The 14,631-nt window shown below is 42.5% G+C and overlaps 1 protein-coding gene across 1 annotated transcript in view; it reads right to left on the minus strand.

The window, feature by feature from the left end:
- Positions 1-2,474: 2,474 nt before the first annotated feature.
- LOC139237761 (A-kinase anchor protein 8-like) overlaps positions 2,475-14,631 on the minus strand; it is a 31,525-nt gene continuing 19,368 nt past the window's right edge. Inside the window, exons 6-13 of the mRNA XM_070866947.1 lie at positions 12,801-12,838; positions 11,681-11,723; positions 10,005-10,071; positions 9,769-9,910; positions 9,417-9,522; positions 6,898-7,028; positions 4,973-5,068; positions 2,475-4,087 (exon numbers count right to left, since the gene is read on the minus strand). Coding sequence (XP_070723048.1) covers positions 3,605-4,087; positions 4,973-5,068; positions 6,898-7,028; positions 9,417-9,522; positions 9,769-9,910; positions 10,005-10,071; positions 11,681-11,723; positions 12,801-12,838 — 1,106 coding nt within the window. The 3' untranslated portion in view covers positions 2,475-3,604. The remainder of the gene's footprint in view (positions 4,088-4,972; positions 5,069-6,897; positions 7,029-9,416; positions 9,523-9,768; positions 9,911-10,004; positions 10,072-11,680; positions 11,724-12,800; positions 12,839-14,631) is intronic.

Here is a 14,631-nt window from a genome sequence, read left to right on the forward strand (position 1 = left end):
AAAATTCTCAGGCGAGTGTTTAAATACCAAAAATGATGGGGAACCAAGGGTCTAATGCAAGTGAGGAACTTAGTAGAGAAACTAATAGAACTTAAAGCCAACAAATCCCCTGGACCTGATGGCTTACATCCACATTCTAAAAGAGATGGATGCATTGGTTGTGATATTCCAAAATTCCCTAGATTCTCTAACCGTCCCAGTCAATTGGAAGGTAGCAAATGTAACAAGTAGGGAGAGAGAAAACAGGAAACTACAGCTAGTTAGATATGTCATCAGGAAAATGCTGTAATCCATTAAGAAAGTAGTATCAGGGCACTTAAATCATTAGGCAGAGTCAACATGTATGAAAAGGAAATATAGTGTTTGACAAATGTATTGAGTTTTTTGAGGATGTAACTAGCAGGGTAAAGGGGAACCAATGGATGTAGTGTGTTTCTAAAAGGCGCCACATACAAGGGCTCATAGGGTTGGATTAATATAGTAGCATAGAGGATTGGTTAACAGACAGAAGAGAGATAAACAGGTCTTTTTCAGGTTGGCAGACTGTAACTGATGCCACAAGGATCAGTTCAAAGCCCTCAGCTATTTACAATCTATATTAATGACCTAGATGAAGGGAGAGAGTGTAATGTATCCAAGTTTGCTGATAATACAAAGCTAGGTGGGACAGTAAGCTTTGAGAACAGAGTTTGCAAAGGGATATAGGTAGACTGAGTCATCATAGGCAGGCCCTCGGAATCGAGGAAGACTTGCTTCCACTCTGAGCATAAGTTCTTAGGTGGTTGTACAGTCTAATACGAAACCACAGTATAGATTAGTCGTTGAGGGAAGGGGTGGGTGGGACTGGTTTTCCGCACTCACCTTCTGCTGCCTGCGCTTGGCGATGATACTCAAGGAGCTCAGCACCCATGCGGATGCACTTCCTCCACTTAGGGTGGTCTTGGGCCAGGGACTCCCAGGTGTCAATGGGGATATCACACTTTATCAGTGAGGCTTTGAGGGTGTCCTTGTAACATTTCCTCTGCCCACCTTTGGCTCATTTGCCATGGACGATTTCCAAGTAGAGCGCTTGCTTTGGGAGTCTCGTGTCTGGCATGCGAACTATGTGGCCTGTCCAGTGGAGCTGACCAAGTGTGGTCAGTGCTTCAATGCTGGGGATGTTGGCCTGGACGAGGATGCAAATGTTTGTGCGTTTGTCCTCCCAGGGGATTTGTAGGATCTTGCACAGACATCGCTGGTGGTATTTCTTCAGCTACTTGTGTCTACTGTATACATGGTCCACATCTGAGCCATAACAGGTAGTTGGTTATTACTACAGCCCTGTAGACCATGAGCTTGGTGACAGTTTTGAGGGCCTGGTCTTCAAACACTTTTCTTCAGGCAGCCAAAGGCTGCCCTGGAGGCAGTGTTGGATCTCATCGTCACTACCTGCTCTTGTTGATTGGAGGCTCCAAAGTGAGTGGGTAGTTGGTGTCAGATGGAGTATAATATAGGGAAATGTGAGGTTATTCACTTTGGTAGGAAGAATAATAGAAAAGGCTTTTTTTTTTATATAAATGATAAACTTTTAAATGTTGTGTTCAGAGATTGGAGTGTCCTGTGCAAGAAACACAAATCTAGCATGCAGGGACAGCAAGCAATAAGGAAGGCAAATGGCATGTTGGCCTTGATTGCAATGGGGTTGGAGTACAAGAGTAAGGAATTGTACAGGGCCTTGGTGAGACCACACCTGAAGTACTGTGCACAGTTTTGGCCACCTAGTGCATCAGAAGTTCACTAGATTGATTCCTGGGATGAGAGGGCTGTCCTATGATGAGAAATTGTATAGAATGGGCCACTGCTCAAGTTTAGAAGAATGAGGTGATCTCATTGAAACATACAAGATTCTGAGGGGGATTGACATGGTAGAGGCAGAGAGGTTGTTCCCCCTGACTGGAGAGTCTAGAACCAGGGGGCACAGTCTCAGGATCGATGAGGAGGAATTTCTTCACTCAGAGTTCTGAATATTTGGAATTCTCTGCCCCAGAGGGTTATGGCTGCTCAGTCATTGAGTCTATTCAATTGGAGATAGATATGGCGATTAAGCAGAAAAGTGGAGTGAGGTCGACAATCAGCCATAATTTTACTGAATGGCAGAGCTATATGGCCTATGCCTGCTATTATTTAAGTTCTTAAATCTTATACACTCCCTTCCTAAACCCCTCTGCCTTTCCTCAAAAAGCCACCGTTGCCCAAGATTTTGGTCATGAATCTCTACTGGGTCAACATCCATTTTCTTAAGGCATAACTTGTATTTGCATAGCCCCTTTTTAGTGTCCAGGTTAGATTTTGTTTTCGGCTTAGTTGCCACAAGTAGCACCTCCCCACTGACCAACAGCAGTCTAATCTCAGTTCACCCACACAGGTTATCTTCAACATGCAATAGACCAATTAGGACACTTATTGTAGAGCTTTAAGAACCAAGACACTGAGGATTGCATTGGAAGTTTTAATTAACACGGGCTACAAACTGATTTACAGTTGTGTATAAAATTGAAAACAATGAAGTCAAGTCCAAGTACATTGCATTGAAATAAGCCTAAATAAAGATACTGTCACATAGAAAAGCAGGGGTAGAATAAACCCAGGATAGGGGAAAGAAAAATGCAACCACTTCCTGCTGTTTATACAATGCTAAACTGCACTGCATCCCACTGAGCCAAGCCATAGCTGTTTATACAATGCTAAACTGCACTGCATCCCATCGAGCCAAGCCATAGCTGTTTTTGACTCAAGGCTACTCAATACTGAAATCATCTGGACTTTCCATTCACATGCCAGTTGATTTGGTTTGAAAACAGAGGTGCAAATGCAATGAAGTCAAGTCAGGCTGCTCAGACTCACCAGGAAAGGAGTTCACCATTTACACATTAACGGTAATTTGAATCCTTTAGGAGGCTGTCGACATCCTGCAGGAATGCAGTATTAGTGCTCCGAAGCATTCTGGACGATTTTCACAATAGCCGCTTTACCCCAGGCAGTGCTAGTCTTGTATTTGCAGTTACAGAATCAGATTTAAAACAAAGCAACATGCTCAAAAGTGCCATTCACCATCATCTTCATGCGAGAGAGCTAATTAATACAACAAAATATTCCAGTTACCCAAATCTTGCTGCATATTTACACCTCATCTGTACCCAAACCAAATGAGAAATTTTAAACCAGTATCTTAGCTTTGCAACTGTTCTATCGGGACCACGTGGGAACAATTCTGGGTTGCATTGCTTTAAAATCAAGACAGCCAGATCTTACGCGTTAAAGATCACTTAAGCTTTGATTACTGCAAACAAACCATGCCAGTCCTTAAAGAAAAGTTAATAGGGTCAATTGAACACCACATTAATCACATTACAGAAACCAAGTTTATTAAAAAAAATTCACAACAGATGTAAGAGAAAACTGGACTTGGTTATCAGCCATATCAAGTGAAACTGCAATACAGCAAGTGAACACAAATGTACTGGCAAGTTAAAAACAATGAAATTCTTAAACTAGTATAAACCTCAATAGCTGGTATGGGATAGAATTAGATATCTGCAAGTCTGCAGAAAAGGTGTACTAAAATTTACTCCAAATGTTCTTCTCCCTTCAACATCTCATCTTCCTCTTCAGCTGTCAATTCTACCTCCTTGTCTTCTGCAGCAGCAGCAGGAGCATCGGCCTCCCCAGCTGCTCCCTCTGCTGCTGCCACTAACTCCTCTCCAGCCCCTTCCATTGCCGCCTCCTCCTCCTCCCCCTCTTCTGCTGCTGCTGCTGCCTCCCCCCCTTTAGCCCCCTCTTCTGCTGCTGCTTCCCCCCCAGCCCCCTCTTCTGCTGCGGCGGCCTCCCCCCCAGCCCCCTCTTCTGCTGCTGCCTCCCCGGCATTTTCTTCGGAGGGATCTGCCATTTTTTCCTTTATTCTATCGGCGTCAACACTGTTCTCAGCATCTTCAGCCTCCCCTTTGTTCTCAACATCCATGGTGCTATCCTTCAAGCCATCACCCTCTGCAGTCTCATCACCAGCATCATCCTCATCTCGGTCTGGGTCATCAGTGAATGGGTTCTCGCCCTGCAAAAAGGAAGGTATACAATTAGCCAGCTTTAATAGAATTCCTGAAAGAAGAGACTCCAGTGTTAATGCCAACAGATGAAGTGGTCAGATATTCAAGTGCTTCACTGCTTTCTCATATCAAATCTCCAAATTTAAATTCCAAAACATTGTGCACCTCCTTCCACATATCATTTGAAATCGAACATATTTCCCCCCCCCCCCCAAAAAGAAATACTGTATTTGCCTTTGAGATACCAAAAATTATTCTCTCAAATCACCGTTATGACCCCATCATGAATGAGGAATAGAATTCATTCACTCAAAGGCTTCATAGCATTCCTACTCCTGCCAGAGACCAGAACTTCCAAGACTTTCAAAGCATCGAGATGAAAAAAATCTCAAAATATAATGGAACCAAGATGGAGCACTGTAAAATGTTACAAAAAATCAAATTTAGATACACCTACTCTTTAAAAAAAAATCTATTAGTAAGCCATCCAGATTTTACTGGCTGCCATTGAAACTCTTCAAAATGCAAATGGCCATCAGTAGGAATGACTCTTGGCACCAGTTGGTTGTATTTTTACCTTTAGAGACACTTAATTTCTGCCTAGCAGGTGACTAAACTGACCACTGATAAATATTGGTAAAGATACTATTGGAACAGTGCCCAAATCCCCACGAATGTACATCAGATCATGTGGTTTTGTACTGTGTGCACTCCCCTGTAAGGCAGCAGGGCCTTCCACTATGCATCATGGGATACAAACTGCCATATCCTTTCAAACCCAGAATAGCCAACCAATTTTGCAATACCCATTAGTTTCTCCCCGTGGTTCGCTGCCAAACAATATTCATTTTATCAATAATAAAACTAATTATACTTGAACACTGTGTACTTACCTTTTTGTACTTTTCTAACATTGCTGCAATGTTGCGGTTATTCAGGACACTCCTGGCGACAACAAGGCTGCCCTTCTTGGCTTTCTCTAGCATTGTCTGGTAAGGAAGAGAGATGGTAAAGGACAATGGTAAAAGCTCACTTTTTAAAGTAATTTTTAGATAGTAGATGCAATCTAGATAAGATTCAAAAGATAGTTAAGTAGTATTGGGCAGTCACCCGCGTCGAGGATGACCCACTTCCACACCAAAGAAAGATGAGTTCACAGGTGTTTCAATGAGGGACCTGACATTCCAGGTCCCGAGCTACATGTTGAAGGGTGGAAGATGCCTGTGCGTGAATTCTTTTAATGTGGAGTGGCCATTGCACACCAGTCACCTCACGGGCTTGACAGAGCAAGGCCTTGGCCCAGTGGCAAGGGTTAACCAAGACTCTGCTGTGCCATTCCTGGGCCTGACCCCTCTATTGTTACATGCTGCACCTCTCCTGGGCCACGATCCCATTGCTCCTGGCTGATAGCCAAGCTGATTAGATACAAAGTGCTTAATTCCTGCATCACTATACCCGAAGAAGTTAGTCAAGTTAGAATAAAGACTACACCCAGAACTATTTAATTCACAGATTTTAGGATAGGCTGTTTTTGAATTAGAGTCTCAGAGGCAGGCGACTGTTCCTTTTTCTATCCTATCCCAGTACCATATAGCATCCATGACCAGACCTCAAGGTACTCAGTCCAGTTCTGTAGGTGTGCTGGGGCCCACTTTCAGGCACTTAGAGACCAAACTCTAGGGATTAGCTCCCCAAGTGTTTACACACAAAACTGGGGCAATTTTCTCTGGACAGTGGAGTTCTAAAGCCATGAAAACATGAGTCTACAATGCTGGATAAGGGAACGGGGCTGCTTGATGCTGCAGCGTACATGCAAAATTGTACGTGCAGCAAAGCAGTCGTTTCATGTACAGTACTTGGGCACAACATAAAACAGTAACAGGAGGATACATCAAACGACAACTTTTTTCTCATTTATGGACTTCCCATGCACAGCAACGCTACAGTAGCAGTGGTGTGATTATATTCTGAGCTGGACAAATCCCATGGATATGTAACATTAAGCAGAATTGAAGACAAACCCCCAAAACTAAAGATCTAATTCAAAACAACTCTGGAGTGACTGTGTTGCTAAGCTATGATTTACAGCACTCTCCTGAAAGGACACGGACTAGAACTCTTTTGTAACGTGTCTAAGCAGCCAGTCTTTAGTACAGATCAGCCTGTTATTCCCCTCCCCCCCCCCCCCACCAAAGAGCACGTCACAACTAAACTTGATGCCATCTTGCTTTCCATTTCTGTGTTTCCAATCACCGAGCTCCAAAATTCCAAGCAGGTGGAATTAGGAGGTGCCACATTTGTACGCCATGGGGTAATCTCCTCTACATAGAATGTACAGCACAGAAACAGGCCATTCAGCCCAACTGATCCTTGAAAGCATCAACTTTTATGCTGGGTTACAGTTCCACAACCATCGCATGCTCACCAGTACTAAACAGTTGTCGGGGTTATTTGACAGTCAGTGTCATAACCAAGCTCAAAACCTTTTTCACAGAGCTACACAGAATTTACAGAAGGCAGTAAATGAACGCAATCAGCAAAGTGGACCTTGGACTGACAGATATCAGTGCCCTTGCTGCAACTCAAACTGGAACTGGCCAACTCAACAGACCAGGAATTGAACCTGGGACCTGTGGTCCACACAGACCAGTTACATGCTGACTTTACGAAGTGGGAAAGCCGTGAGGGAAAGAGAGAGGAAGCATTGGATAGGTGCATTGTTAGCAGCTCAAAATAGTACATTAGTCACCTAGATAAAGCACTGTTTATACTAAAGATTTGCAAGTTTACTCTGCTTCTCAGACTACACAGCACTTACTTTGCGGTTCCTGCCATGATCAGGTGTCTTCAGATGTCGCATAAGGAGCGCATTCTGCAGAGGTATAAACAGATCACAAGCCACACAGTGCGCTGCCTCCACCTTCTTCATGAAATGCTCCAGACCAACATCTACAACACAATTACAAACAATTAGCTGCAGCAAAAAAGACAGCCAACAATTCTGTATTGGTATCCACACTTTTTTCTATCCAATTGCCAGCTTTTGATGTTTTCTAGTTTGACATTAACTGGTGAACAACCAGCTCACTGGCAAACATATGGGTTAATGCACAGCAGCATTGCACTCAGATTACTGACTGTATAATGAATGCAAAACAGTCATGAAAGCAACATTGAAGGGGAGCAGATGAAGTGGTTGTTTAAAAAGTGACTCCACGTTGACCAACACTGCTCAGCAACAAACAACAGGCCTGTACCCGTGTCGTAATGATGGGTGCGTGACCCATGTAAGGGGCTATGTGGCTCCATTCAGTTTTGCACAATTTAACACTGTAAAATCTGGTTCTAGGCTGTGTGGGACCAGCGGACAGCTGCACAGCCTAGAGGGAACACATTAGCCACTAGCTGCATACGGCTAATTGGGAATCTACATTGCATTCGATTAGCAAATTTAAAAAAATAAGTAATAGAAACCGGTGTTGGGCATGTGATCTCAATACTCATCTGCACAGATGTGGATATCTGAACGGAATATATGGAATTAAGGACAGTAAAGTAAACGGGATATATGAAAATGTGTAAGCCATGGAAGAATAGCTGGGAGAATGTCAGATTGCAAATAGTGCAACATCAGCATAGCTAACAGTCTGTCTCAAGGTTTCAAGTCACTACTCCTGCCAATGACATCTAATTGTAACATGAAATAAATCTGCAGAATTGCAAGGTCTCAGTTAATAGTCACACCATTAGATTGAAACATTTAGAGGCAATGCTTGAGCTTTCAAGAAGAACATCTCATATAGATTGACTAATGAGTGGCTGAGTTAGAATGTCAATCCATTTGTATTTTGTTATCTGATTTCAAAACTGTATAACTGTTGACGCTTTACGATGTAACTTCACCTATCCGTAGGGAGTGTGTACGCTCTATCCAGAGAGTATATCTTCTGTCTGATAGGTCTTACTGGCCGGTAATAAAGAAAGCACAAGAGGTATTCGACTCAGTAATTTTACTGAACCAGATTGAGGTAAAAGAATCCAGGAATTTACACAGGTATCCATGAACTTTAATGTTTTTGTGGTGTTTGTTGGTAAAATGGTGAAGCGAAAAGCAGAATGCGTGAGTGTTTGATTGTTGTGTGCGCTTTACTTTGAGTACTTCCTAATGGTTATTTGCTAAAATGTTACGCAACGCGGGTTAAAACACCAGACTTCAGCATCGTGGAGACACCAGCAACATTAGACGGAGAGGTGAGCGGTCATTGGAGATCATTCAGGCCTCTGGCCGAGTCAGTTGAACCAGACTCCTGTGCATTTGGTGGTGGCCAATAATAAGCATTATACAATATGGTATACATTGCATTGGTTGGATATCCAATCTTGACCATCTTAGAAGTTACTCTATTCTCCCCCCACATGAACTCCAAACTGCAGAATGAGAATATAAGGAATGTATGTACAATAGTTACACCTTACTGCTGCATGTATCCATCCACCTTACAAGGTTTGAAAAATAATTATCCATCTGCAATTTTAAATTGTACTTTCAGCCTGATCTGAGAACCCCGTCAAGACCCATTTATGTCATCCTGATATACAAGCAGAGTAAACTGGAACTCCGTCCTCATCATGATTCATTCTAGTTCATACCTTGCTCCAATGCGGAGAAAGTTCCAGCCAAGAGTTTTGGAAAGACTATGGATTTGCGGTTTGTAATCCACCCATAATTTCTATGCAATTATCTGTGCCATTAACATACACGTTACACATAACTGCATTTCAGATCTACCGCCCAATGTTTTTCCACCACTAATTCTAACATTTTACCTAGGTTACAATCCCAAGCTGTAGTTTTGATGAGATGTGGATCTGCACCCACTATTCCTCACTGGGCAGCGAATTTTGACTATGTCCCAATAGACCGTAGCTAAGCAAAGAACAAGCACCTCTTCTTCGGAAGCCCGGGGATGGGGGAGGTAAGAAAAATTAGCAGGATGCACAACTCAGTTAAAGATATTGGAGCAGTGTTTCCCCAGCCCCCGCCCACACACCTCAGAATTCTTTGGATAGGCACTGGGATTAATAGTATTCCCTTCGCTCAGCAGCAAATAGCAGCAAGAGTCAGCATTTTACAGCCAGTGTGTGAAAGGACACCCTGAGGTCAAGCAGCAAATCTCAGTAACACTGCCTTGTCATATGAAAATAGCACATGAAGCTAGGCACTTTGAATCAACCTGGAAGCGCCAAAACACAGCTAACATTGAGCACGCTTCCCCATTTGTAGGAACAAGTCTGCAAAGTTTACAGAGTGGATGATTTATAACAAGTCCAACATACCTTGCAGCAAGTCTTGCTGCTGCATCAGCTGCTTTTTCAGAATAGTTTTATCACCAATTTGCTCCCGGCGCTTCTGAGTTTTCTGGATCTTGTTTAAGATATATTCCTGAAAGAAATTCAAACATTAAGCGCATTTCACACGGGACAGTGTTTTCTATTTCATTAACAGCCTTGGTTTAAAGAAAATAGCAATTGTATGGTTATTTTAGACATACATACTGTCTCTTAATACTCAATTAGCAGTGATATTTTGACTATCCAGTATAATTAAAAAGGGGGATTTGGAAAGAACATTGGTAAAAGTAGCTATATTTAAGCAAGCCAAAAGCAAAAGAATCACAGAGATACTTACATGCAAAAAGTCAGCAGTCTGCTGGTCAAGTTTGGATGCAATGAACTTGAAAGTTTCAGTGTGGAACCGACTGTCGACGTGGGAAAAAATATCCTCATCTTCGAAGGTTCGGAACTTACAAACAGAGCAGGCATACATTATCCTACAACACAAAGAACACGGTATATAAAAAGAGACTGCACGGGTTGAGCCATGCAACAGTAGAAGAATCCACTCACACTGCCATTACTACAGACCTTTCTGCAAGACGGTCCCGGTTTTTCTTTGGTTTGTTCGCCTTCTTCTTCTCTTGCATCGTAGGAACTAATTCAAACAAACCACAATATTTCAGCGCACACACAATCAATATATGGTACGGTTCAGGAGGCCAAAATATCTTCAGATCCCACACTATTAACATCTATTACCCAATTATCAAAAGTAGCAGCCTATTTAAATTACATCGTCCCCTGCCTCCCCAGTCAATGCTTTCTGCTTCTGAAGGCACCAACTCCAGTTGAGGTATAGCATCCTTCAAGGATCTCCAAATGACAATTTCTCTCAAACTTAAATAAACTATTCAACCTCTGAACGAATACGAAACCCTTATCCATTCCAACAGTCAGTGGACAGTGACCAAAATCAGAAATCCAGATCAATGTTTCCACCCCTACTACTATAAGGAGGTCCACTCTCAAGGTTATAAAACAAAAGTACGCAGTTTGCTTAATCTTGGGGTTGAGCTTAAGTTAATAAACTGCTTGTGCAACTGGCCTCCTCCCCCACTTTGTCCTACCATTGGCAGCCATACATTATCATTTTCGGCCCCATCCTTTAAAATTCCTTTCCTAAAAGTGTATAAAATTGAGGGGCCTAAATAGAGTGGATAGAAAGGATCTATTTCTCTTAGCAGAGGGGTCAACAACCAGGGGGCATAGATTTAAAGTAGGAGGTTTAGAGGGGAGTTGAGAAGAAATGTTCTCACCCAGAGGTTGTTGGGGGTCTGGAACTCACTGCCTGAAAGGGCAGATACCCTCACCACAGTTAAAAAGTACTTGGATGTGCACTTGACGTACCGTAACCTACAGGGCTACTGACCAAGAGCTAGAAAGTGGGATTAGGCTGGATATCTCTTTGTCGACCGGCGCGGACACGATGGGCCGAAATGGGCCCCTTCCGTGCTGTAAATTTCTATTATTCTATGAAATCCTCCGCCTCTGACTAGAATGTGGGTCGCTTCTTCACTCCTTTGTTGGTGCGACATTTACTTTTTTGTTCTGCCTCTGAAACAGCCTGGGGCATTTTTCTACCTTAAACGGACTTTATAAAAGCAATTTGTTGCTGCTTGAGCTCTGGTTTGTGCGATTTGAAAGATCAAACTGTTCTAATGCATTACAGCTTGTAACACTCTGCCACACCATTACTCACACATGCTCTTATTAAAACCATTTCAATAACTAACATTTTAAATAGTGGCATTCTATTTGTAACACATTTATACAGCAATATTAAAAAAGCAGTTCTTCAATAAAATGATTGTGTGGATTCAGAACATAACTTGAACAAGAGCAAGTTGTGCAAAACTTCATTGTTCGTTCCAAAGCAAAGGATAAAAATAATGTTGCAAAATTGTCAGTTAGGTGCTGACCAACATTTACCAGAATAAAAATTTTTTAAAATCACAACATGGGCTGGTTAATGTCACAAGTTCTGAATCTTAACTTGTTTGACAAATTCAAGTGGAGGAAAGTTGGCTGTGAGAAAGCCAGCCAACAAAAAACAACCAACCCAAGACACTCACATGCCACTCTGCCCTGGGGAGGATTGAAAGAGAAAAGATCGACAGAAAAGGCCTATTAGAAGAGAAACTCAAGATGTGCTGTTGTGTGGGGGGTGGTAGGAGGGAATTTGACTAAATAAAACCTGATCTTACAGCGCTTCGGTTTCTTGTCCCCAGGCTCTTTGCCCTCTCCAGTCTGTAAAAAAATAAAAATAAATGAGCATTTTTCTTCAAACTGGACCCCCCCCTCTCTCCTCCCCTATCAGAGTAACAGAGTAATCATGCTCGAAGGAGCACTGCATTATTGGGAACAACATAGAAACTTATGAAATAAGAGTCAGGTAAAGACTAACTGTTCCACCTAGCCTATGCTATATAGTTGAGATGCCTGATGCATCTCAATACAGACACTCCCTACCAGTAATAGTCCATTAGAGGGCAGATCATTAAACAAATAGCATCTAATCCCACTGACCAGCAACTGATGCTTTGCTCAAGTGAATTGTTTCAGTAACAAATGTTCTTTGCAACTATCAAAGCAAGTACATTTGAGATATTAATTTATTTTGTAAACATCTAACTGTAGAAAATCAAACTCAGCTCTGCAAAGGAGAGAAAAAAAATTGACTAGTAATGCATACATAATATTAATTAACATCTCAAGTGTTTAAAGACTTGCTAAAGTGTTGTCCAGATATTGGGAATGTCACTAAGACTACCTCGCTGCATCACACTTATTTTTACATTTGACATTGGCAGTGGTTTCCTGCAGGGTCCACAGAAAAGGTAAATCCAGAGAGCCACAAAAAGCCAAGTCTTGATTGATAAGGGAACAAGGTATATAACATTGGAGAACGCCATTGATGGAGTCAAATGCCCACATCTGGGACAGACGGTCACAATATAAAAAAAATGCTCATTGTCAAGCCTTTAACCTTCCACCTAGCGGTAAAATCACTAAGCCATTCTTTACAGATAGCTACCTATTATTTGACATATTAGATCACATGTTGAATACATTGGTCACTTAACAGGCTTTTCACTTCTTCCTCCCCACTACAGGATGGCAGAATCAATCCTATACAAAATGGAACAGCAGCTGTGGAGGCCGATCTCATCCATCGCAAAAACCCTAGAACCAAACAATACAGACCAGCTACATTCTCGCAGAACACTAACTTCAAGATCCATTACTCACTCAAACAACTGCAAGCAAGCTCTGCTTTTACTAGTAGAAAATACTCAATGATAGTACCACATAAATATTACTTACAGCTCCATCACCAGATTCACCACCACCATCATCTTCAGCTGAAAAGAAAAAAAACATTTTAAGAACAGACAGAAGTATACTAAACAGGTAATGCTACTGGATGATGCATTTCATGGGTCAGTCACCTAAACTTAAACTAGCACTGATACACACGAGTAGGAGGTCCAAACAATTGAAAATGGGGTAGCTTCTCATACCAACAGGTAATTGTAACTATTAACAAGATTGTAGATGTTTCCAAAATATTGACAAAAGGCAGCAATTTCAAAATGGTGGAAGCTAAAAACAGACTGTTTATGGCTGAGCTAGTCAGTGAGCAGTAGAGTAGAATGACCGATGTGGGCTCCAGCACAAGTTAAATTAGAATGTTGCATACCACTTGGCATGTGGAGCAGAAGCCATTTCCAAATCTCTCCAAATAGTTCAGCAATAAAGAAACCCATTCTTGACAAACTATGGGACTGTGCAGGACCACCCAGCTGAGTCGAATTCAAGAACACAAGAACTAGGAGCAGGCATAGGCCATTCGGCCCCTCGAGCTGCTCCGCCATTCAATGAGATCATGGCTGACCTTCTACCTCAACTCCGCTTTCCTGCATTTAGGGTTTCCAGCAGAGATCACTGTATAACAACCAGGAGGAAACCTGACCATTTTTCCTTCTCTGACTGGAGTGATACAGCTGATGTGCCCCTATTTTGCTGCTGCTCTGGTCAGAACAGCTAACTGGACACAGACCATGGTTGAACCTGGGACAGGATAAATCTTAATTTGGAAAGACATGGATTAATCAAGGACAGTCAGCGTGGATTTGTCAAGGGATGTAACCTTGAGGGTCGATGAGGGTAGTGCGTATGATGTCGTGTATACGGATTTTAGCAAAACTTTTGATAAGGTCCCACAAGGCAGACTGATCACGAAAGTAAAGGCCCATGGGATCCAGAGCAATGTGGCAAGTTGGATCCAAAATTGGCTCAGAGGCAGGAAGCAAAGGGTAATGGTTGATGGGTGTGTGTGTGTGTGACTGGAAGGCTGTATCCAGTGGGGTTCTACAGGGCTCAGTGCTGTGTCCCTTGCTTTTTGTGGTATATATCAATGACTTGGGACTTGAATGTTGGGGGTATGATTAAGAAGTTTACAGATGATACCAAAATAGGTTGCGTGATTGATAATTAAGCAAGCAAGCTGCGGACTGCAGGAAGCTTTCAATGTACTGGTCAGGTGGGCAGAGCAGTGACAAATGGAATTCAATCCGGATAAGTGAGAGATAATGCATTTGGGGAGGTCTAACAAGGCAAGGGAATACACATTAAATGGTATGACACTGAAAAGTGTAGGGGAACAAAGGGACCTTGGAGTGCAGGTCCACAGATCCCTGAAGGTAGCAGGCCAGGTAGATAAGGTGGTTAAGAAGGCATAGAATACTTGCCTTTATTGGTCGAGACATGGAATACAAGAGCAAGGAAGTTATGCTTGTATTGTATAAAACAGCACAGCTGGAGTACTGTATGTAGTTCTGGTCATCACATTACAGGAAAGATGTGATTACACTGGAGAGTGTGCAGAGGTAAGTTACAGGGATGTTGCCGGGACTGGAGAATTTTGGCTATGAGGAAAGATTGGAGATGCGGAGTCTGTTTTCTTTGGAACAGAGGAGGCTGAGGGGAGACCTGATTGAGGTGTATAAAATTATGAGGGGCCTGCATAGAGTGGATAGGAAGGACCCGTTTCCCTTGGCAGAAGGGTCAATCAGGGGAGAGATTTAAAGTAATTGGGGCAGGTTAAGAGGAGATACGAGGGGAAATTTCTTCACCCAGAGGGTGGTGGGGGTCT

This window comes from Pristiophorus japonicus, chromosome 24 (assembly GCF_044704955.1).
Source record: "Pristiophorus japonicus isolate sPriJap1 chromosome 24, sPriJap1.hap1, whole genome shotgun sequence".
In the NCBI taxonomy this organism is placed as follows: Eukaryota; Metazoa; Chordata; class Chondrichthyes; family Pristiophoridae; genus Pristiophorus; species Pristiophorus japonicus.